The 26897-nt window shown below is 35.6% G+C and overlaps 1 protein-coding gene across 1 annotated transcript; it reads left to right on the top strand.

Moving 5' to 3' along the window:
• Window positions 1-2117: 2117 nt before the first annotated feature.
• On the top strand, window positions 2118-26154 carry LOC119189012 (dopamine D2-like receptor). Its single transcript, XM_037437547.1, has 8 exons — window positions 2118-2564; window positions 14731-14840; window positions 18621-18873; window positions 19199-19398; window positions 19540-19635; window positions 23965-24150; window positions 24891-25069; window positions 25738-26154. The coding sequence occupies exons 1-8, from the start codon at window positions 2118-2120 to the stop codon at window positions 25950-25952; spliced, it is 1686 nt and encodes a 561-aa protein (XP_037293444.1). The 3' UTR covers window positions 25953-26154.
• The last annotated feature ends 743 nt before the right edge of the window (window positions 26155-26897 follow it).

Here is a 26897-nt window from a genome sequence, read left to right as displayed (position 1 = left end):
GAGCCGAGATATTAATAACCGTACAGTCATACTCGCTCTTTCGTTTTAATTTGGTTTACTTGGAAAATGAATGATGCTGGTAAGGTTCGTATATTTTGTATAACGACGTCCATAAACATGGTGTAAAGCCGCGCGGGTCTTTGTTTTTCATGTAGAAAATTCTCATGGATTCAAACCTACTAGTGGTAAGCAAGGTATCAGTGGCGAAGCGTCCATACAATTACATCCTGATTCCTACCGGCTTCCCTTTTAGCTTTATTTATGTGTTCTTTGAGTTACCTTTTGAAAAATTTCCGTTGATTTTTACCGGCTAAAAGACATAATTATGTTGACTGGTAAAGTATAACTTCTCCCGTCAGTCTGTGCTCTATCTGATTGCCATCCTACTTACCATCAGGTGCCATGGAGCCAAAATTGCCGTGTTTTTGTAAGCATTGCTATTTCTCGAGACAATCTCTAGGGGCCGAGAATCGGGGTATTTATAGTAGTTCAAAAATATTCGCTCTCTTGTATTAATTTGATTTTCTTTCGTTTACTCATTCCATCAAGCCAGCATAATTGTGTCGACTATCGGAGGATAATCATCTCTCGTCAGTCGACATTCTATTGGACCCTACTTCACTTACCATCAGATGCAGTGGGATATCTTTGCCGAACCCATATAAAAAAAAGTTATTTTTTAGCTTAAAAGTAGCTAGTAAAAAACATATATTTTTTAGAAATAAAGTAGAACTCCAAAACTGAACACTATAAAACAAAGATAAATTTTAGTTATAATAATTTCACTAGTACAAAAGTAAATTATCCCTGAGCGCGGTAGGATATTTATCAGCAAAATTGGCTTGAATACGACCGGTCCCACTAGCAAAAATGGTGGATAATACTCAAAATGAAATAGTCGAAGATATCCAAACTAATATCAACAATTCAGAACATAAAAGTGTGTCGTAAACAATCTCTTACATCAGGAGCGATGTTTTCGACACATAAACCATTTCCCGCGGCGTTTCCCGCACTCGCTCAAACGACTGTTTGACGAGAGTTCGTGTCGCCGGCGATTTTTATGTACGCCATAGGATTGATGGGGCGTCTAACTGCTTACGAAAAAAGGAGTATTACACGTTTGCGTGCTATTGGAATTATAGGTCGATAGGTTACACGGTTTTTTTATAATGAATAAAATGATATAATAGTATCCCGCAGTCAACACAGGGAGAAACTTGTGAATGGGATATTGGAATCCCCCAGCTTAGCGACTGCATGGCCCAGAAAAAAAGGGATATCTGGGGAAAGGAAGTGTGAGGAAAGGAAAAGGAACCTTCTTAGGATGGGAGGAGGGGAGAAGGCAAGGAAATTTCACCTTAATTGACCAAATATGTCTTTTTCCATAGTAAAAATGTGTAATGTATCGATTCTAATCCTTAAGTACATCGTATGTAAGTTCATAATCATGATCATTAATTAAACGAGAAATATCCATTATACGAAGTGTATTCACGATCCCAAATGGATCTACCTCTGATAATGAGTGTATGTAAGCAAATAGGCTTGAGTCGTAATGAGAAGCGATGTTCTCGACTCTATATTAAGATTGACTACGCTAAATTATCTTTACGTTCAAAGAGATGGGTAGAAGCCTTTGTTTTGCTTTTCTTTATTACACCTATATGACGATTACCGCCTTCAATAATGTCTTTTTAATATACGAAGTTCACACCTCTCTCTTCAAATAGGTGGGTAAATAGTTACCTTTGCCACACCATTAAACATTTCTTTCTTCCAAAGTATTCGTAAAGCGAAATGTTATTCCCATCAGATCATTCTTTCGCTGGTCGATATTTTACGAAGGCGAAGCTATACTAATAATTGTAGGAGACTTAAGCGCTGCAAAATGACTACTAATAAACCTTGTTCTTTATAAGATGCACATAAAGCCGGCTGTAGTATTAGTATCTGAAAATCCTTACGCTCTGAATTCGTACCTTAGACCTTTCATCTCAACAGTCTATTCCAATCCCATAACCCTTGCATCTTAAATATAAAAATAACTTGGAACTTTTGTTTCAGAACAGAAAAATGAAGCCAAGACCGACGCGCCAAGGATCTAGATTCATATAATGAATCGTTTCAAAATGGATATTCAGAAAAGTAACGGTTGTTCCGACCAGTGCGAGAGTGCTACAAAAATAACGGATTTTCGTTTAAGACCACCAGACCCCGACGTTTACAACAGATCCTTCGCGGAAAGAGCTATAAACAACTCCGATTTAGTTATCAAAATAAACGAAAGCTTTAAAAGTAACTCTAGCTTGTTCGAAGACTTTGATTTTTACGGATTATCGAACTGTAGTTTCAACAGCACTTGTGAAGTGAGTGAATATAATTTGTGGGCGTTATCATTGTTGGTGTTCCCGTTGCTAACGTTATTCGGTAACGTGTTGGTGATATTGAGTGTGGCGCGGGAGCGGAGTCTGCAGACTGCGACGAACTATTTCATAGTGAGTTTGGCGGTCGCTGATCTGTTGGTGGCGGTCGTTGTGATGCCGTTTGGAGTCTATTATTTGGTAAGTTTATACCACATTAATATCATTTATTTTTATACCAGTCATAAGTTGCCCATGTAAGTGTTTTTGAGATCAGCTTTTGTATATCCTATTTCAAAAAGGTTGAGTAGGGAAGGAAAAGAGTCAAACTATCTCCTCGAACAGACAACAATGTTTTAGAGTTATCGGAATAAGTTTTAAGGTGTGGACTGTACATATTTCTTTTCCTTTTTTTTGCATATTTGAGTATTACCATAACTTAAAGAAAATTTATAGGCTGAAAATAAATATCATAAATAAGATATTATAGTTCTACATTATCTACCATACCTATACCATACATGCACGTAGAGATGTACAATTAGGTGCATAATACCCGTGACAATATGCCATTGTGCGGGGTATCGTCGCCGCTCAGCTGTTCACAGTACACGAGCCTCAATGGCGTCTGCGTCTCGACTAATGCACGATATTCGTGACAGAAATAAACCATTGTTATACTTATATTTATATTAAAGTCTTTGTTTTCATCAATTTATTTTATTTGTCTATACTCTCGTATAATGTCCAGATTATTCTCTTTCTTTTAAAATGAAACATGACATTAAGTGAAAGGGTTATTGATTTAAATATTACTTACCGAAAAATCTTAACTAAGTTCGATAAACAGATAAACGTAATGCTTCTTAGAACGTCCCAAAAAACGCGACTCGTAAGTCGATGTCGTTTGATTTTGATGTTTGTGATTGAGAATCTAATGCGTCACTCACTAATTTACTAGTGGTAGGTCTCTCATAGGTGAGAGTCCACCTGGGTAGGTCGGTACCTCAATATCTATTTCTGCCGCCAAGCAGTAGTTTGCAGAACATTGTAGCCGTGTAATTACTGGACATAATAAGACTTAAGTAATATCTCATATCTCAGGATGGCGAGCGCAGTGGAATACCAAACAATACTTTGTAATTCAAGGTGTTGATGGTATTTCTACTGTTTATGGGCGGTCGTATCGCTTACCATCAGGCGAACGGGAAGCGCGTTTCATAATTCAAAGCAATAATAAAAAAAATGCTTATTGTAAATAAAAAGGTAATAATCGAATTCCTACGGAACCTTTTACATCCCAGAACCTCTATGTCAAAACTGATATTTTTATAAGCGTCTAAATTCTTATCTACTAGAACCGTTATATTTTATGGTCATCGTAAAAGTCAACTAAAATATAAAGTTTGAAATATAGGCCGAGACGGTTGAGTCCACGTAATGCTGTCATATCGCATCTAAAACACTAGAAATTGAAACTTTAAATGAGAATTTAGACGATATATGATATCATATAGATATGTATAACGCAATGCAACTGCGTGGCGTTACTTTGTAATTCAAAATTTTGGTGATGATGCTACTTAGAATGAGCAGTTGTGCCGCTTAGATAAATAAATTGATAGGTTCTTCATTAATATAAAGACATCATTAGATCAATGAGTGATCAAAGCTACTCAATGCCATCTCGATTCCATTAATAAAATACTGCAACAAAAATAAATTCTGAAATCCCTTCTAAATATCATCCCCGTATGTATATGTGGTACTTTGTTGTCTGTTCATTTCCATCCATTCGAAGCGATTTTGTTTAACAAACAAACTCTGTAGACTTTGTTAGCCCACTGCTGACCCATTTCAAATCAGTTTAGCTCTTTTTTCCAATGTTTTAGAAATACTGTTTCCATTTGCAATATTGTTAATACATTATAGTCGATTTTTTAGTTCAGTAACTGCGTATTTAGGAAGTAGAATGTTAGATCTTTGTTTTAGTCATATTCCTGGAGATTCAGTTGTAGTTCTTTACTTATACCCAAGACTAAAATCTACTACTGTAATGTTTACTTCTTCTACCAAGCAGCGAAACATAATATATCTGATACCCTTGTCAATTCTTCAGGTGCACAACCATAAGCTTATAACTACTTCTTGATGCAAAAGATCACTCACAATATTCATACAACTCTTAAGTCAATAATGACCTTAGGAGGTCGCCAAGTTCCGGAGACCCTGAAGATATACGATAAAGGGATCCACAGTTTAAGCCTTTACCGTAGTTAATAAACATGCTGGAAGTGAAAAGGGTCGGGTTTTTGGACGGCCGCGGCAACATTTGTAATTTACACTTAAAGTTTCGATTCAGGTTACGTCGGATAATAGTTTCGCTTCTTAGATTAAGTTATTTGGAGATCAGGTTGTCATGTCGGGTATTATGAAATGAAGTGGCTACTAAGACTGGACTAAGACCTCCATGGCGTTGTACTGCGGCTGCGGTACGATCATGAAAAAAATTAACACAAAGGACCTTGCTATATAACAAATATACAAAGAATGAATTTTAGTCATGTACGAAATTAATAAATGTATTGACAACGGTCTCCACAGTAGGTAAGCCTGTATCGAGAGTCCTGTGAAGGACTCAGAAGTCCTTTTTAGCATAATTAGACAAAGATTCAATCATCGCTCTAAGGTTGGTTGGAATTCTGGTTCGGAAAAATTATATTAGGTTTTTCTGCCCGGTGTCTGGAACTTGTTGCTTATATAATGATTAACTCGCTCCGTATCTATCAAGAGACATATATGGCAAAAGTGGGTGGTGGTTCGCCTCTGCCTTCTTTGGAGATACAGCCGGGATGCGTATTTGTTTGTTTTTTTTTTTAATCCTGTACTGCTAATATTATAAATGTGACGTTTTGTAAACATTTAGTAAACGCATTTAAATAAAATTTTGAAAGCAGATAGACCAAGTTCTGGGTTTATTTTTACACCGAAAAAAGAACTTCACACGGAAGAAGCTAAGATGTAAATTTAGCAAGTTTATTCAATACCACAATCCACTGGTCGACAAATGCGGTGCGGTTTGGTCGATGTTGTTACCAGCATTCATGGCGCGTACCATCAAGAAAGCAATGTATTCTTCTGACTTTATTATAAAAAATTAAGAGCCGGGAACGGATCATAAAAATAAACTTTTGGTTAATTTTTGCAAGTTGACAAAGGTTTCTTTGAACTATGAACGGGGTTTAATTAGACTTCCCAGTATCTTTGTTCATAAGCCAGGACACAAGGATTTTTAATGCTTTGAATGACGAGACGAGCTTGCCGTTCGCACGATGGTAAGCGATACGAACGCCTATAAACAGTAGAAACACCATCCAACACCTTCAATTACAAAGTATTGTTGGTATCTACTGCGCTCGCCATCCCGAGACATGAGATGTTAAGTCTCTATGTCCAGTAATTACACTGGCTACAATGTCCTCCAACCCTAAACTAGATTTCCCAGATATAAACCCGTATTATGACACATCTGATCTTAAAAATAAGCAGGATCGTGCAATGACCTCAATTAATTTCGGCTGAAGGCTGAACACTCGCGCGGGCCTAATCGCTTGGCCCATCAGGCTTAATGACGCTCTATATACTGAAATGTAAAAGTGGTATACGCTATGAGACTTATACGTATTAGGAATGAGGCAGTTTGGGTAGGTACCATATTGCATATCTACGGTACGGTGGGTTCAAATCTCTGGTCAGGCAAAGAGATATTTAGGTTTTTCTACTCATATCTGCCCGGAGTCTGGAATTTGTGCCTGATGTGGCGATAGGCTTGCCCTCTATCACATCATGGGACGGAACATACTTGACGAAAAGTAGGTGTCTTAGTTGCGTCTCTGCATACCTCTTCGGAGATAAATGCGTGATGTGTGTGTAAGTCTACCCTAATATGTGTATAAAGAACTTTTCCCGTCTAAAACACTTTAAACTTATTGAAGGTGCCAAGTAAGACTTAACACGAACTTCTTCACTTTGTTTAGTTACATTTAACAGCTAATTAACCTATTAAAGGGCTAATGTAAAATGACACCAAAGTGTAAATTTTCTTGAATTTGGGCTTCTAACAAACACATAAACATCGAAAATAGATGAATCTATATATACGTCGTATATACGTCACCTTTGACGTGTATAATTTTGTAGAACATTAGCGGAAAATAAGATTAGATCTCACGGTTTAATTCAGAAAGCATCGGTCAAGCGATAATTCAGTCATAACAGGAAACGACCTCAATGCAAAGTATATCCATTCCAGAAGATATATAAATCTCATCACCATAAAAGGTCCTATCAATTCGGAAAGGGTCGTGTTATTAAATGTATAGCATACGTCCCTGTCGGACCCTAAGACAAGGGACTCCGCCGATGGACCGTAAAGCTCGAACGTCAACGAAAACCATGCGATTTATCAAGCCATCAAGTTTGGGAGACGTTTTATTTGGTAATAGTAACCTGTCGTTGATTCTAGTCTAGTAATCTATTGGGAAATGTTAGCGTAGATTTCCAGATTCAGTAAGGGTTTTGTAATAGGATTTGCTTGCGATTAGTTCGTGCAAAAGTTCGACACTGATCGACACGTTTTACATGCTAAATAATAATGCTGAAGACTGCCTCGGTGGCATAGTCGTGTTGCGCGATACAATAACGCTCTGAGGTCGTGGGTTGAAATCCCGGGTCAGGAAAAGTGATATTGGGTTTTTCACTATCAAGCTGGAGTCTGGCATTTGTACTCGATATGGCGATAGGCTCTTTCCCTATCACATATGGTACGGAATACACTTGGCAAAAGTGGGTGCTTAGGTTGCACCTCTGCCTACCCCTTCTAGGATAAAGGCGTGATGTGTTGAAATAATAATAAAGATATTAGTATTATTATAGTAATGTTCTTATCCAATTCCGATTTGGCCTATTTTAAATCACCATCATCAGCCGCAGGATGTCTGAACAAGAACTGCTATTTTTAAATGTCGATTCCTAAACCAATACAACATATTAACTACACACGAATCAGATTACCATACACCATTCAAAAAGATAACAAGGATTTCGCAATAATTACAAAATCATTCACGGTTGACGTATCCATTAGCACTCTAATGCCGGGTGAACGAACTGGGGGGAATAAACAAGTCCCGTTTGAAAGGAGCCACTTACCGTCGGGATGGGACGTAAATTGGAATATGGCATTCGGCCGATTGGGTGCCAAGTGCTTTCCGATGCCATCCTGTATTGAAAGGTGGTTTAAATAATTCTAGGTTTTAGGAATTCTTAAACTGAAATGTTAAAAGTATAAGAAATATCTAAGAGCCTAAGCACGTAACGTTCCTTTGAAGTGCCAAGGTACAATTTAAGTGCAACTGAACTAATAATAAACACTATGTAGTCGAAAATTGGACTTTTACGCGTTCAAATACATATTGAAACGCGCAGACAACACGAATCAAGAACCCATTTGTCTATATTAAAATGTGAAGAAAAAACTTTATACCTCTTTTTAAGCATGTTGCGCGTATGGAGAAGTGTGAGATTTAATGACTATAGTCCCTTTTTTTAATAAGGTCACGACAAAGTGACCGCTCTGCACCTGACGGTAAGTGGAGTAGGGTCCAATAGAGTATCGACTGGCAAGACATGATTACCCCTTAGCAGTCGACACAATTATGCAGGCCTGTTGGCACCGAATATACACAGACTGATATCTTTTTATACGGTGGTGGCTATCCCTTCTTCTTCTTCTTCAGCCTTCATCTACCCAATGCTGAGTAAAGGCCTCTTCCATATTTCGCCAACTAGCGCGGTCTTAGGTCTTCTTGGCGCTATCCCAGCGGATATTAAATATATCCTACCACCACCAAAAAAGTTCATATAGTGAAAAACAGAAAAATAAAATTAAGATAATATATGTTACAAATATATTATTTCGACGGTTGGCTATTGGACAACCACTGATATGGAATTCGCTATCTGAATAACTCCTATATCGCTGTCAAGTTGTAATATAAAAAATGGTACAAAATGTCTCGAACGAGCTGTCACTTTTCGGCTCTATACAAATACTAAAAAGGTACAGTTTTCAGAAAATCTTAATCTAAATAATTGCTGATCAACTATCATAAAAAATCATATAAAGTTATTGTTCGTGGCTAGGTAAATCTGGCTTGATAGTTTGAATTACCGCGACCAGTTAGCCGTCATAATCCTTAATTACCGAACGATTGCAGGAATGGACCAATTACAAAAAGTTTGGTCGTTACGTTCACATATGACTTATTTTGATTGGTTTAATTTCATGGTGTGCCTATTGCTATGAAAATAGTTTAATAATAGATCCCTATTAACGCTCGGAGAAATCGTATTCCGTAAAAGAAAAATTTGGGAACTATGAAACAAACGAACTCCAGCCATACAAACTCTAACCATAGAAAAGAAAAGTGTACGTTTTAAACAAAATAAATTCCAATAAATATTCATATTAATTTATCACGCCTTAATGCCACCTACTACTATAAGAGAATAGTTACCTTGGCAACATCACTTTTTCAGTCAAATATACACTCACGCTTCATGCGCCCTAAACTACAATGTTAAAAAAATTAGAAGTAAAACCGAGATTTCTGTTGAAAATAATCGTTTTGCATAGAAGATATTTAGCATAATGTTAATAGAAATAAAGACGAATACGTGGTTTTATTGACCCTGTATTTATATACCTCTACAGTCCACACCAGCAATGCTTAGTCACCAGCGTTGTGGGTGTTGAGAAAAATTATCTGATTATGCAGAAGAGCAGTTCTAAAATCAGTCGCAAATTCTGTAATCAACCCGACCCACGCGCGGCACAATGCGCCCAGCGCTCGCATTAACCCGACACCTTGCACGATTGGTTGCAAAGTGTTTTCCAATAGCCGCCACGTGACAACTCGTTTTGATCTCTATCTGGTAGGGTTAAGGCGTTAATTGAAAATTTTGTTGAACACTTTTGACTTCAATTTAACTTAAATAGATTTTAATGAATGTATGCAAAATTTATAAGGAGATATTTGTTTATAGGTAAACGGTAGACGACAGCCTAGTTGGGTGTGGAACGGACTGCCAAGACGAATGTCCGCAGGTTCAGATCCAAAGGGTACTCACCTCTGACTTTTTTAAAATCGTGTGTGCACTTTTTGTGAATTTATCGTTCGCTTTAACGGTGAAGGAAAACATCGTGAGGAAACCTGCACATCTGAGAAGTTCTCTATAGGAATTTCGAAGGTGTGTGAAGTCTACCAATCCGCACTAGGCCAGCGTGGTGGACTAAGCCCTAATCTCTCTCAGTAGTAGAGGAGGCCCATGCTCAGCAGTGAGGAAGTATATAATACAGGGCTGATATTATTAAACGGTAGGGAATGTGTGAAACTACTATCAAGATATTAATAATTCCTACGTTATAATTTTTTTTTTTTATATGGACACGGGAAATTTGTCCCACTGCACCTGAGGGTCAGTGCAGAGGGGTCCAGTAGAATGTCACAATATCATGACATAATTATCCCGGCCTGTTGGAACCGGATATACACAGGCTAATCCCGGAATGCGATAGACTTACGTGGGCCACTATAATAGGCTTCAACCTTCGTACTGAGAATTTTTAGGTTATGATTATTTCTTTACGACGGCAAAAAGTAATTTTATTAAAATAACATAATACAAATAGAACGCGTTTCCAATCCTCTTTCCCTCCGTAAAATCCGTTTCGATTCGCAGGTGCCCCTATATTCGGACACACTGACCTACTTCCCCAAATGATTATGAACTTTATCAACCTCGATTTACAGCTGTTGCTGATGTTTTTGTTTTTATGCAAAAATGACCTTTTTATACCTAATGTGTTGTGTGCCGAAATGGGTTAATAAGTATTATTGTATTGAGGTAATATAAGTGCAAGGAACAAAGGAATACGTGTACTTTGGAATGAAATCCCTTCCCCTATGTTTCCTGGATTTATGACATATTTTACTTCAAACGGAGTTTAAAATAGTTTTTTAACGGTAGGCAGCGGCTTGGATGCGGCTTTGATGACTGCTTACTATCAGGAGAGCCTTTAAGCCATCTGTCTTCGAATAAAGTAAAAATAATAAGACTCTATCAGGACATTATATAGGATATCCGATTCCAACAGGCCGGCACAATAGGGGACCGGACAGGTATTACCAAAAAATCTGAAATTCAGTTTAAAGTAAAGTTTCTAATATTAAAAATATTATCTCATATTTGTTTTTGTAAAAGAGTTGTGATTTGTATTTTTAAATCAATAAATAAAATACAATAATTATAATATTTTTAGTCTATTCTTTACGGCAAATGAAACACCAATCACGGCGCATGACGTCACACGTGGGTAAAATGTAAACAAACAGACGTCATCTGGATGTCATACCGCGTTGTGTTATTTTAAAATAAATCGATGAATATTTCAATTAATTAAATCATTTGTACACCCAGGAGGTTATGGCTATGAGATGTATTTATTTATGTTTTAGCTGCCACATGATATGGAATAGAATAATTATTTATATAGAATTCTGGTTGTTACACAGTAACCTGAGATTAACACGGTCTATGCAGTGTTGCCAGATCATAATTTCTCTTTACCCCAGGATTATTTGGAATTTAAAATTTTACCCTTAAACCAATCATAAATAATTCGGTACTTTTTTTTTCTATATCCTTATCTGTGCAGACGCCATTTCTTTCTTCACTTCCACTTCAATAATTATTAATTTAATTATCTCATTTTATTAGGAACAACTAGCTGTACACGAAAATTGTATTGAATAAACAATTATAATTGTTTCATGGCCTACAATTTTTGTAGGAAACATCTTTCTCTAAGCTCAATATTTATTACAATACCGTGAAACAATAGCTTTAATACCTTAACTCGTAGAATTACCCCAAAAATTACCATAAAAAATACCCTGCTGATTCTGTTTTACCCTAAATCTAGGGTAAATAACCCTAATCTGGCATTATTGAATCACTGTTCAAATGACAAGACTTGTCAAGTTGCTTTATCCACGTATGACGTCACACGAGACGAAATGACATAATGTAGCGTTTGCGCGGGAATTATTGCTATTTAACATTTAGGCATGGTTTTATGTACTTTTTAAGCTTTATTTGTGCAAAATACTATTTTTCTTGGCTATTTATATCCACAATGATCAATTTAAAACACGTTCTGAAAATTTGTCCGGTCCCCTATTGTGTCGACTGTCGAGGGTAATCATCTCTCGTCAGTCGACATTCTATTGGACCCTACTCCACTTACTATCAGATGCAGTGGAGTTACTTTGTCGAACCCGTATAAAAAAAACACACCGTCAATGTCTATCAAGCTATCAGGAGCTCTATATTACCCATAAACCTACAGAGAGGATAACATCTTCACAATAACAAACAGTATTCATCACTATTCATGGTCTTGTAAATATCTGCAATATAAATAAAAAAAAATATGTAACGGTCCCAAATTAGAGTAGCATACAAACAGACGATGAAGACAATTCCTATACTTGTATAATTATCATATTAATTACCCAGTGTATTTGATGTTTGGTTCAGTAATTATCGATGTAAATGCTCTGGTACATACAAAGGAATTCACAAAGCTGTCAGACATGTTACAAGCCTTTGTGTAGCCGAATTACAATATGCTCTAAATAATTGTCTCCATACAGCTAACTCACAGGACTGCGGTCAAAGTGAATAGTAACGCATGTTCACGTCTGTATTTCTGATTGGGTAGACAGCATTTATGGTTCGGCGATCTCTTACATGTCAAAGTTTGGTAGTAAATTCAAGGATTAAATTGTCAAAGTTATCTTTTGTCTGTCACTAAGGTGAAGCTATGTACGTTACATCTGATTGTCTTTTAAAGGGTAGGTACTTTACATCTCGGGAACAAGCTGTCACGCAAGCAAAGGCATAAGCAAAATACTTTTTTGTGAGACGTCAATTTGACAGGTAGGGTTCAAGGTGTTGCTAGAGTTAACTAGCCACTGTTATATAACAAAAGAAATTGGAAATATTTACGCGCGGTTTTATTTATTTATATGTCCTTTTTAAATGAATAAAATATTTTTCTAAATTCTTTGCTAAGATTTTTTTTATCCTTCATTACAACAAACAAACGGCCTAACGGAAGATCAGCGCTGGATTCAATGTCAGCATATTGCTGAATTGGAGCCTTTTTTGTAACAAACATAATTTTAAGTGCTTTTTGTCTGCATTATTTGTTTATAATATGTATGTATAACTTGTATTTGTTGCAAAATTAATAACTTTCTCCTTTCAAAACCTTTTATAAAAAAGAACAGTAAAACGAATCTTCAAAAATTATAGTAAACTTCAAAAGCAGTTCGTCTATTTTGTTAACGCGCAATTTGTCAGTAGCAACAAAGTCGTAGATTCGTCATTTTGAAACACAAACACTTTGTGTTTACATTTTCTACATTAGCATATCAAAGGTGTTCATTTACATAAAATAATTACTGTAACAGTTTGGCTGATCATAACATTTCCTTTGCCTTTATTGCGGAAATATTAGATTTTATGGTTATGTTCTACATTGTGCTATTTGTCTGAAGTATGAATTAGGTTTGAATTATTGTATTTTTGGCGGTAGATGTTTTATACTCTGCTTTGTTTGCAGTATAATTTGAGCCACTCGACTGCACTGGTACAAATGTCTTACAAAAACTGTAGTTGATAGGGTTTGTTACATTTCGACTTTCTAGCCGTTGACATTTTCGGAGGCTCAACAATTAACCGTATTTTTTTTTTATATAGATGACAACGCAATTATAGTCTTGCAATTATTTTTATAGGTCTCTGGTATTTTAGGCAGTTTTGAGTTGTGGCGAATATCATCAACTCATCCACTAACAAGACTAATTATGCTTAAAAAAATACGATATTGATAAATGTAACCTTGTTTATATTTTTTTTTTACTAAACTGATTAAGACATCCACTGATGAGATGAGAGAAGAAAAGTGAGAGAGAACACAATACTGGTTTTATTTCTACTTAACCTTATCTCTTTTCTAAATGGGATGGATACAAGATTTTTAACCATGTTTCACAAAGGGGTGAGCTTAGTTTTTTTTAATAACCGATCATCTGACCTTAATTCACTTTCAGGCATTCATCCCCGAATCGTGTTAGAAGAATCAAAACTTAACTGACTTGAGAATCAAACGCAAGACTTAGCGCTCCGCATATTTATTTCTTGACCAAGTTGACGAAACAATAATCCAAAACTAATTACTAATAATGACCGTTCCTTTACTACTCCTTTAATTAGCGTTAAACAATCAAAGAATAAATAGAGGTAGATGCTTTACATAACCAACCTTCTAGAATCAAATCATTATAGACTATTCTAGAATAAACATCGCGAAATTATTTCCTTCATTTGTGCCAGCCTTCAATAAAGTAAATGAGTTCAAACAGTTCAATTTTCTAAAATAATATGCTACTATTTGTAGGTACTTAACCCAAATAACTATTTATATTTTGCAACAAATGGGCAGAGTTTGGTAGGATTTTTAGTAACAGATAATATAATTTGATTTCGAATTACTTTAAAAAAATATGATGGCAGAATAAAATATAAGAAAAGTCTGACTTTAAAAACGTGCACTAACAAATAAGATCAATAATATCCACAGAATAAAAATAACGAGGAAATTAAGCAATTATTATTTATCATATTTAATTTTATCATTATTAATCATTAAGCAATTATATATTATCTTCGATGCGTCAATACACAAGCCGTGTTAATTTTCCGTCATGTACATTCTAGAACATCAGTATCTTAATGTTACTCTATGGCAGCAGTAGATAGGCTGCAACCCTTGGGGATAATTGTTCGGAAGGGCAGGGGAAATTGTAGCTTTTGTTTTGGCAAAAATACGGAAGAGCGGGCCTCGTGGCAATTGGTGAGGTATTTTTGTACAACTAAACGAAGATGAAAAAGTTGCTTGCCTAAATAAGCGCTACATCTATAAAACACCCATTGGGAAACTAAATCTACACTAACATTATTAACTTGAAGTTTTTCTTTATTTTAACGCACAGGTTTCCTTTTATATACAAAGAACGACAATCAGCGAAGCGACAGAAGCGAATGTTTTAAGAAATTGCTCCCCTAAATATCATATAAAGGAGTTGCATTTCGACGCCAATAGCTTTTATGTTCATAACTTTTTTTTAATTCTCTAAGACTGATGTTCTGACTTTTGACTAATTGTTTGTTGCAGTTCAATGGCGTATGGGGTCTGCCTGCGGTGGTGTGTGACTGCTACATCGCGATGGACGTCACCTGCTCCACTTCCAGCATATTCAACCTGGTCGCCATCTCTGTCGACAGGTTTGGGATTTGGGCTTTATTACATGGGTCGTGACTCCACTGCATCTGATGGCAATAAAAGTAGAGAGAATAATCGTGACCAAAGATGATCTCTCTGTGGTGGATACAACTGTGCCGACCTCTCAAATTTGGGTTGAGTCTGATGCAGTAAATTAGCTGCCTATAATGAAACTTTAAAACAGTAAAGTTAATTAGATAGTAAGTAAAAGGCAGCTCTATAAAAAAAAATCACATCGAATTGATAACCTCCTCCTTTTTTTGAAGTCGTTTAAAAAGTAGTTGAACTGCTTCGAGTCGTGGAAGCAGGATGGTTGTTGTGAGTTACAATAATTGAGGTACAAGCAATGAGAGACAGCAATGGCCATTAAAAATCCTGCTACAGTAAATTGCGTCTGATGATATTTTTATCGTTATTGATGACCATAGAGAGACGCGGCATCCCTCACCGACCCATAAAATAATACCTTTCTTCTACAAGTACAATCAACTGACCGCGATAGATGTTTGTTGGAACCAAACATTATTATTATTCGACCGTATGTACGGTGGTCACGAATTCTTTCTAACATTTTCCATTCTCGAACAATACTACCAACATTTCACGTCCAATTCCTTCAAAGACCTTCGTTCGAAATTATCTGGAGTTATTGTCAGAACAGCGCTGGCGGACAGGTCACGTACTCGAGAATAAGCTACTACGATTTGTCTCGGCGAGTTTTAATATATCACTATTGGAATATAATAGAAGTCGGATGTTTTGACGAGGGTGTTTTTATGGTAATTAAGTAAAATATATACTTTTTGATTGGGAAAACATAAAATAGGTCTTTATATGTTTTATACAAGATTTTTTTCATTGTATAGCGAGAGTTAATGTAATGATCGTGGATTGTTTAGCAATGCACTTGAATTAAAATCTGTAAGGTTCTTGGTTTTAATTTCAAATTTAACAACTATTACAGCTACTTATATATTTAACTCTTTTACTTAAAGAAGTTTATCGAACCATGAATCATTTGTGTCGTGTCCAACCCTCTCAGGGTCAAAGCTTCAACTTATACATGTTCTAATAAATATCCAACTAGGATGAGTTTCCCAGAAACTATCAACGAACTAACATCAAAACTAGAAATGGGTTCAACTAGTAACATATAAGTTGTCCAAGCAAGTTGTACAGTAAATACCAATACTAAATACGGGCTGATTGACCAAATACAAGCAAAAACTTTGTGGATATAGTAACAAACAGTAGGTAACTCGTACCGCTTGCTTTCTTTAGTAGAAGTAAAGGCTGTGAAGTGGGAGGTCTGTTATATTCCTAAGAAGATAAGACAATTGGCTCTGGTCTAGACCCTGCAGAGCTGATTGATGTTAGGGAAGTGGCTGGCCGTAAATCTAAGCGGAGTCAGTTGTAGTAGTATTTAAACAAATAGCTATGCTAATGTATATTTATACATCTCAGATATACTTGATAGCAACGCTTTGGCATAGCATCCTTCTTAAGGTACGTTAACGTACAATCTCTATTGATTCACTTTCAAAAAATAACTCTAAGCGACTTCAATCCGAAACAAGCATCCCTTCCAAATATAAAGTAGTCCCAAACAATACAGCCCACGATAATGCTACGTCCCTTCCGTGGAGGGTTGCCACGTTTATCTCTATTACTCCAGTCATCAATTAGCGTGACGCGTGTTGACGGGTTAAGAAACAATTTCGGTAATTTGAAACTATTTTGGTTATGAGTAATTTTTTTTTCTGGCGATTGCCTTTTGTTTTGTCACGTCCATTATTAGAAATAATGTGTATGTTTAAAGTCAATGATCAATGCACTCTTAATTAGGTAGTTCGTTCGCCCGTTGGGCCACTTATGGAAATAGTTTCGTTTCCAAAGTATCACTAAACGCCGAGTAGAAGGCGGCCATGAGATTTTACACGTTATCTAATAAGGATTAAGCTTCTTACCTTCAGTTTCTCATTAGTTATTCTTATCTATCATTAATTAAATTATCTCCTATAACCATTCTCTCAAACTTAAATTGTATATACCATGATATCTCACACAACGCTGCCTACATTAACGTCCATTTCTAGGATAAAAATAGCCTTTAGTTTTCAATGGTAATGAAGCTTCCTATTAATAAAAGAATTTTTAAATATGGGTTAATTTTTTTTTTTTGAGCTTATCCATTACAAAAAAACATTCAAAAAGGAAATCTTTTATCTTTAAAATATTAGTTTCGATTTCGGACCATTTCACTGTCTTATAAGATTTATGAAAATAGATTTACTGAATGGGGAAATTAACTCCTTTTTCCAAACCAAAAACAACCTATTTGTTATATTAGATGTATTACATTTACTGCCCTTTTACTGCTGGGTGTATGCGCGTTACACAGCTGTATTTCAGTTAGGAACTACCGAAGCGATCAAATCAAATATCTTAATCGCCTTACTATAGACTATTCATGCCGTGAAGTCACTGGGATTACGGAAATGCTATAGATGGAGGGATGACAGTTCACTTTAATCTGATATTAATATATTCCTAATAATTATATGCTGAAATCAAAGTATATCATATAAACCGTGCAGTTTTACGAGTTCAATTAAATTAAGTAAATTCCAATAATTACTATAATTACTTATAATAATAATATAATATCAGCCCTGTATTATATACTGTCCCACTGTTGGGTCCGGGCCTCCTCTACTACTGAGAGTGATAATATACATAATTACTTAATACACGCAAATTGATGCAATTTTAAAATATTAAAATAAGGTTAAGTAAATTCCAATAATTAGATAATAGGTGCTTTTTCGATACGTATGAGGACTTTCATATTTGCTTATCTTTTCATTTAATTGTATTAAAAACAATAAATGTATACCTACAAACTAGACGCTCTGTGAACCATAAACATTCTATACGATACAGAACATTATGTGTATCTATTTCTTCATTATTACAAAGGACAAACTAACCAGAAATTGCATTAATAATTTTAATTATTGTTAGCAATTACACCGGGCATAATGTTTATTTTAAAATAGAAACGACTGTGTGCTATAAAAACTGATCCCAAATTATCATGTCTCATAAAATATTCTCGTCAAATTCAAGTAGAAACTAAGCCACGTTTGTATAACATTTAACAGAATAACATGTCAAGATGAGCTTAAGCTTGACCTCGCCAGTCACGAATGATCTACGACTTACAAAGCCCTAACAAGCCGGAGGATGCAATTCGTCAGAGAGGCATATATAATACACCAGCTGTAACTCCAACTAGTACTTACCCTCTTTCTCTTTTGCCTTTTTCCCTAATTCAGTTGGTAATTTCATAAAAATCTATATCTATTGTGTTACTGAATGAAACCACATACTTATCTAATTGTAAAAAACACTTAACAAAAGTTTTTTTGAGCCGTAGAAGTAAAATAAAAAAGTGTAAGTTTCGAACAAAATAAATATTCATAATAAGTCATTTTAATTTTACTCGTCCTAATTCCACTACTACTACTTTAAAAGAATTCATTGCAACAGCAAAATCATACTTTTATTCAGAAATAAACTCATGCACAGCCCATATTCTCATTAAATTACAAAATTATCAAAAATCATAAAACTAAAACCAGGATTTTCGGTGAAAATATTCGTTATTAATGGATGATTTTTGGCACAATGTCCACAAAGGTGACGAGTATGTGGTTTCATTTAGTAACGCAATTTCAAAATGACCCTGTATAATTCCTAACAGTAAGAATCTTCCACAGGTACATAGCCGTAACTCAGCCAATCAAATACGCGAAGCACAAAAGCAATGCTCGTGTATGGACAATGATCGGTGTTGCCTGGCTGGTGTCTGGTGCTATTGGCTCTCCCATCGTGCTGGGGCTCAACAACACCCCAGATCGAAGCCCCAACCAGTGCCTCTTCAACAACACTGACTACGTCATCTATTCCTCGCTGGGATCTTTCTATATACCCTGCATCATTATGATGTTCCTGTATTATAATATATTTAAGGTACGTTCGTTTGAAACTGTCTTCCTCTCGGTATCATCATTCTACTTCCAATATTATTTGTTATTAAATCACGAGGAGAATATTTTCTCCTCGTGATTAAAAATATACTTAACTAGTAACCGATATCGAAAACTATTGGAGTTTTTTAAGTTAGAAGACACGAAAGACCAAACATAATCGTTTCCGTTGTTGCTTGTGTTTTAGTAATGCAGTCTGATTATGTTGAATATCAAATATATATTTTGAAAGTTAGAATGATTTTAATCGGCCCTAGTTCCCTTGCAAAACTACTTATTCCTTAAAAAAATCTTTATCCACCACACAGGCTATACGTCAAAGAGCGAAAAAACAGCGGGTAGCGAAGAAAACTTCATCAGCATTAGGATCAGCAGTATCAAGCGGGGCTGCAGCGGTGGTGATAGAGAATATGGCTCAAACCCAGCGCCTCACAGAAGCGCTGCAAGAAGACAAACCAACCAATACTGCTTCGGGCAGTAATGATGAAGTCGATGACGATGATGATAAGTATGTCTATTTATCCAAAACCAAACATTCATATTCGCCTACAACATCTGTTTTGAATTCCTGCTCAGTAGAAGAACTAGGCTATACTATTCTTTTATAAGTAAGGCTCAATTTTTCGGGACACAATTTATTCATCTCCAGCTTCGGAAGGACAGAGATGGGAGCATATGCGGAAGAGCTGGCGAATACCAGATCAGCGCGGTTCATGCTGGCAGCGGTGGTAGAAGAGACTGGACTGTAAGTATTAAGTAATTTGCTGCTGCAACTATAAACACTAAATACACGAAATAAGAACCAACAAAATATGTTATCATTCCTAAACTAAACATTCTCAATAGTATATTAATATTCTGTCTAGACGTTCAGCTTAATACGTTATAATGCGATAATTAAGTTATCAAAACATACTGAAGTCAATTTAGTAGTCTAGGCACGTTAATCCCGTAACACAATTTCATACAAATCAAGCTCATTACGCAACCAGGTTGTGATCGCGGTACCTTGTGAATTCAAAATCTTCCCTGAAGTATGATTAGCTTATATTATTCATTGGAAAGTTTTCCAACCTGTCAATGAGAGTTCTATCAAAATATGTTCAAACGACGAAAATGACACTGGATAAACAGAAGCTGAAATGTTGACAAAAATATTATCTATATATATAAAAATGAATCCCTATTTCCCTTGGTGACGCTATCACGCGTGAACGACTGGACCGATGTCACTATTTTTTGTTGTTGTTGTGTATGTTATTGTTAGGAGAAGGTTCTTATTAGAAATTTAAGAAAACTCAAACAAATTAGAAAATTTAAGAAAACTCAACGATATTATTTTATATAACTATCAATTGTTTAAAATAACTGTCAGCGATTCACATAATGCGCGCTGCAAATTCATAGTTAAGACGGGACAACGTCTGTCGGGTCAACTAATTATTTTATTGATAAATCTGATTTATCTGATCCCTTCAGTTATTTGTGAAATTATTCTATGGACAACAAAATTCTTGAATTATAAGTTTATTTTGAGTTTTCAATCTCAAATTAATTGATTTTAGTAATCTGACGTAATAAATCAAAGATCATACTATTAATTGGCTAACATTTGTTGGTAGGAAGCGTCGTATCATATAAATTGGCTTATTGTACGTTTTGCCGAAATCGTGCCGATAAGAAAGGTTTGAGTCTTAGCATGTCGAGTAAGAGATTTACGACTTAACAACATTACGCGTGTATTCCATAAAGGACAGATATAAGGACAACACAATCATGTTTTGCTAGTGTTGATAAAGCGTGGAGAAATGTCGTTAAAAAATTAAATTATACCAATTTAGAATACAACATCATTTTTATAATCTAAATATTTCTCCAGATATTTGTCTACAGCATAATTAAAATACTCGTCCAGGGTAGTCTTAGTAGTGCACAAAAAAACAAAAGTGAGATTTTTAGATGTGCAGTCAATACCTTTCCTTTGTAATCCTTTCTCAAGCCGATAATGTACCATGAGTCTTCTGATATAATGAGGATTTATAAATCGAGGTTATTAAGCATCAGGTGACATTTTACAATGCTAATAAATGTTGCAATGACCAAACCGGTCTATTGATATACGCGATGGGACTGCACACTTATTCGTTACCCAGCCAATTCTACAAAAACACAAAACGCACCAGCTAAAATATTTTCCAGTAAAACAGGACTTATTTTTGCTGATAAATCCAGTTAGAGCCCACACTTATTAGCTTACCGCAGCACATAACTTAGCTCAGCTGATAGCCTGGATTTAGAACAAATACGGTTCAATGGCAAGCGGTATTATTAATCTGACGGAACCACTCGTTAGTTGAGCAAACAGCCGAAACTAACGAGCGAATTGCTTCACGTGTACACCTGGTTACAGATTGTCTGAGTGAGCTGTTCATGGTGTACTAGAAATTTCAATATTTACCTACTAATCAGTTATTGATTAAAGTTAAGCCCTAAGATGCCTATATCTGGTTTGGTGTTAGTAAAATTATTAGTACCTCATTCTCGACTGCCTCCGTTGCGTATTAGTATTGGGCAGTACCGCTATGAGTGGTTGGATGCGAGTTCCGGTTCGGGCAGTTATATTAGGTTTTTCTGTTTATTATCAGCCCGAAGTCAAAAATTTTGTCCTCAATAATTCACATAATGAAATGGGGGCGTACTAGTTGCACCTCTATCTACCTCTTCAGGACTAAAAAGCGTGAATGTGTATGTATGGTTACCTCATCCTTCTATTAAGAACCATAGATTGGCCTGGATTGTCTAAATTCAAGGGGGCTTTTCTAAAACGATTAGCTCGGAATTGGTCCTCCTCAGGGAGTTCGTCAAAGAAGAAGACGTGAAACTGAATTCTATAGCACGCATTGATAAGGTACACTGTCCTCTACATTAGTGTGATTAGAGCCGAATGACCATGATTTCGCATAAGTCTAAACATTTCCTCCTTCGATTCCATGGTTTAATTCCAGCAAACTTAACTGCGTATAATATGCCGTACATTGTAACACTTTCAAGTATTTAACAGGTCTTAAAGATAATCAAAATGTTGGCAGATATGTACAATGTTACATTTCTGGTTCAAGCTGATGATTAAAATTTACTTTCACGTTCCCAAAGTAATGACGCGACAATTTTAACAAATGCTGAAAACGTTTCTTGTATTTGATCCAAGTCCGTGTTAATTGTTGCTCCGTTTTACTTGAACATTGGGAAATTATGCTACAGCTAATAAGACGATCCTTATTAATTCTGAGAAATGAGAACGTCTCTCGCATTCCAAGACTAGTATTTCTCGCTTCTGCACTCGTATCAAAAGTGATTTCCAATATCAAATGTGTGTGGAATAAACTCAAATGGTGAAGAATTTTCAGATTTAGAGCAGTAGCTTAAAAAAAATATTTTTAAATTTGGATGGATGCAATACCTGAACTCAATTTAAGATTAGTTAAGCATTAGGGCAGAGAGCTGCTCTGTCCTATTATGAATCCGCCTTTTTCGTGGCTATAAATTATAAAAACATACTGTGTAATCTTTGTTATAGCTTTTCATTTAGTAGTCTGCAAAATTGGGAGAAGCCTTCTTCGGCCTCAATGTGTTATAGGCTACTTATTAATTTGCTTAAATATATGAAATAAGAACCTAATTTATCGAAATCCTAAAAACAAAACAATTATTTTTATGTTATATAGTTATTGATATAGATTTTTCACTGTTCAATAGTTCTTAAAGAAATCAGATAATTTACCCGAACTTTGAACTCCCCTAAACTTCTAAATATACCAAGAACAAATTCTATTAAATTCGACGCACATCAAAGGACTCTACCTGGCTACGGGATCGTTTAGGCGGCTCTATCAAACAGCAAATGTACCGTGAAAGGCATACAGGTTAGCGTTCATGTGGAAATAAGAAATAATGTTATGATTTTTTTTCATTGGATCGACTTAGATGTAGAATTGGACCTAACTGAGGATATTCCATTGAAATACAAGCAAACCGCTTATCTCATAGTAAATGATTATCATCGCTTGAAAACAGAAAGAGATTGGTACTTTACAGATCTTTTTTATCGCAAAATAATTGGTAGGAAAAGGATAGTTATCAGGACTTCGACAGTCATAAGAATGTTCGAAAAGCAAAAGCAAAAATATCGCACACCTCGGTTTTTTGTATCTACTGTAGGTACTCTTATATGTATGTTAACCGGTCGAATCATTTCTGCCATAGAAACTCTACTAAATATAACTATAGAACTAAACCCAGGCATACAAAATAAACGCTTTGTCTTCCAAAAATCACCTGAATATGGATCCAGAGCAATTTGTTCCCATTTCGCAGACAATTTTGGCTCATCCGTTATACCGATCCGCCCGCGGTAAATACACTGGATGTGGGAATATTCGTAATACTGCCGACTCTTAGAGTGCTCAGTATAATCAGAATTGATGATCATTGATTCAGTTGGGATAACTGTAAGTGACAGTCACGAGTACTCTCGTAATGTCTATTTCAGATAGCAGTGTGGAAGAATTATTTTGAAATTTTGCTATGATCTTTGGAGTCGAGATTTTGTGTTCATATGACCTACTTTTTTTCTAAGCCGTGGCATTAAAATTCTGTCTAATATCTGAAAATACTTAACGGATACATATTTTTTTTAATTACATTGTCCTTGCGAATAATAAGCTATTTTATTATATTTTGATTATAATTTTTCACCTCAGTGGCTTGTATTGCGTGTGCAGTACGACCAATGCTCTGAGATCCTGAATTCGAAACCCGGATCGGGCTATTTGGATTTTCTTGCTCACTATCAGCCTGGAGTCTGCATTTGGCGCACAGTATCATCCCATCATGGAACGGAACAAACTTGACAAAAAATTAGTACCCTGGTTGCACCTCTACCTAACCCTTTCGGGACAAAGGCGTGTTCTGTTCTGTTTTTATATTTTTTTTAAAGAAATATTTGCAAGCTACGGGCAAATCCTGATATAAGTTTTTAACGGATCTTTTTATAATACAAACGTTACATTCGCAGGATCATGGCTAATTTAGCCTCACCCATACCCATGATGGACCCAAACACCAACAATGACTCTGGGTACGCGCCCTCCAACATTGACGGGGAGACCAAGGAACACACACCTCCAGCCTCGCCCACGCCGAAAGAAGAAAAGAAGAGCCAAGAAGAGAAGACTGAGCCGCCCAAGAAACCAGAACTGAAGTAGGATATTAATATCAATAATTTAAAGTATCTTGTATTTTAAGAGACTCTATTTGAAGTAGAAGAAAGAAATAGATCCGCAGTAGACAGTTTTGTCTTCATGAACTGCCGAAGTAGATTTGGTGCCGAAGATATAATAATATACTAGTAACACTTAAAAGTCCTGTGAAATATAGCTCTGGCTTTATAATTGAAAAACCATTTAATTAATTAGTATTAGAAACAAATCCAGAACATCAATCCACAAATTATTGTCACTAGACCAAAAATACAGTGTATTAATATCTTCGGATAAAGGTAATAAATTGTATTTGATTAATTTACCACGGCAGCTTAGGTGTTCGCCAAAATACAAATTCAGAAGCTCATTGTTATGCTAACGTCAATTTATATCAAATATAAATGCAAATAGAACCCTCGGAATTTAATTCGGCCCGAACAATGAATACACTCCACTAATTATTACACAATTTATGGACTGCTAGTATCTGTGAAATGGTTTTAACAAATTATGAGGCAATACATTTACAGTTGGGAACAAAACAATTATATTTTAAGCTGTTCGATAGCTGTCCTAAACATGACTAAATAGTCTGTAACACCCAGTAAGCCCTGCATAATTATGTCAAACATTACGCAACTTTACCCGATCGACATGATTATTTGTAATATTTATCCATCAACGCTAATGAAGACACTGCTGTTAAAAATATAATTAAAATGAACATGATCGTCTGCAGGAAGAAACTTAGCCGTCTGGGCAGCAGTTCAATAATCACCACGCCCAGGAGACGGTTTAGGAGTGCAGCGTCCGCTGCGAGGTTCACCATCTTCAGGGCCAACCGCGCAGGGAAGCTCAGAGCTAAGTCCTTCGCCAAGAAAGAGAAGAAGGCCACTCAGACCCTCGCTATTGTATTAGGTAATGAATTTGAAGTCTACTTTCTATTAAATGATAAGAATAGCAAATATAATTAGGAGTGTAAGATATATTTAATATACTGCTAAATACATGATTTTAAATGTAAAAGTTAAGCTGCAGGACAGCGTAGTGGAGTACCTTACAGTGCTTTGTAATTCAAAGCATTGCTTACAAACATCTCAGTGATTTAAGTGGACGTAGTTATAGGTCCATAATCTGAAATCTGTACTGTATAATTCCTAAATCCTAAGGATGAAACGATCTTCTAACAGTTAGTCAAAAGGAATCCATTAACACTAGGATTAGCATAATATTTGCATCTACAAGTATTAAAATTGTACATCACAATTATCTAGATAGACCCTATATGTATTTAAACTCCGTTTAGCTGCTAGACTAGAAATAGAGTTGTGTCTTTGTATCAGCACAAGCTTTATAACACCCTGTATTATAATATATGGTATTTAGTGTCACCATATAGTTAGTAGACAGTACTTCCACAGTCGAAAAGGTCCCGGATATGAATCATGGGTAGCCAAAAAAAAATTCATGATTTAACTGTTTCGCAGTTCGCATTTACTTGTTTTTGGACAGCTTTATCAGTGATTGTTTTATTAAAGCGATCTATACTGTTGGTAAAATAAATCTAATGTCTTACCTCATTCCAGGAGTCTTCCTCTTTTGCTGGGCGCCGTTCTTCACCTGTTCAGTCCTGGACGCCCTTTGCTCCAAACTAGGGCTGCCGTACTCCCCAGGGGTGACGGTGTTCATCCTCACCACGTGGCTTGGCTACATCAACTCATTCCTCAACCCTGTCATCTACACCATTTTCAACCCTGAGTTCAGGAAGGCGTTCAGGAAGATACTCCATTGCGGCACCTAGCCCGGGGACTTCTACGTTGTGTACGAATGAACTGCAATCAAAAGTGCAGTGAGTGATTCAAGGTTATAGGGAATGTATTTAATCTGTTTGTGATTATTGAAGATCTGCACTAACAATTTGATCAAGAACTGTGAAATGTGAAGTGGACAGTAATGACTAATGAACTTGTGAACTTTACGTATTGAAGTGAAAGACAAAATAGTTTGATAAAGACTCAAATAATTACTGTAACTGTTAAGTGGATGTCATAGAGGCTACGAATTAAAATAATAGTAATCTTTGTAGTTATTTCTGTACATTTACAATATAAAGTATAATGTTTGTATTTAAGTGTACTTTGAATTTGTACTGTCAGAACTAACACACATCAAGGTACAATGCCGGGCTGTTGGCATTTTGCATGGACTTGTATCCCAACAGAGTAATCCCCTATGATTCCCCTAAAATGGGGGAATTTTAGTGAATGTGTTTAAATTAAATACGTATAAAATATGAATACTACTTAAAATATAAAATAACTGAAAGGGCCTTTAATTTTTTTTATTTCAAATACATATAGGTGTTAATATTCGTGTTATAATTATTCATGTATTTATTTATGTATGTAAGTATAGGCTGCCCTTTTTCGTTAATTTCAATAAGACTACTAATTGTACCTCCTTTTACCTCTAAATCTTTATTGATTATCTCAAATACAGTATTCTTGTTTTTAGTGTATAATAAAGCTTTAAATAAATATTAAAAATAACGTCTTTTGTTATGAATATCACACCAATATGATTTAGCGCTGATACAATAAAATTAAGATAAAAATAAAAAACAAATTAGTTCTTGTGAAAATGCTCCCAAAGGCAAAATACTCTTGTATTAATATAAGTATTCTTGTGATAAATCATTTATGGGTTTTAACAAACTGGCTTGAAATTCCACTGAATTTTCCAACAA

Source organism: Manduca sexta, chromosome 11 (genome assembly GCF_014839805.1).
Source record: "Manduca sexta isolate Smith_Timp_Sample1 chromosome 11, JHU_Msex_v1.0, whole genome shotgun sequence".
NCBI classification, from domain to species: Eukaryota; Metazoa; Arthropoda; class Insecta; order Lepidoptera; family Sphingidae; genus Manduca; species Manduca sexta.
Note: the sequence above shows the minus strand (reverse complement) of the source record. Positions and strands in the feature narration are given on the sequence as shown.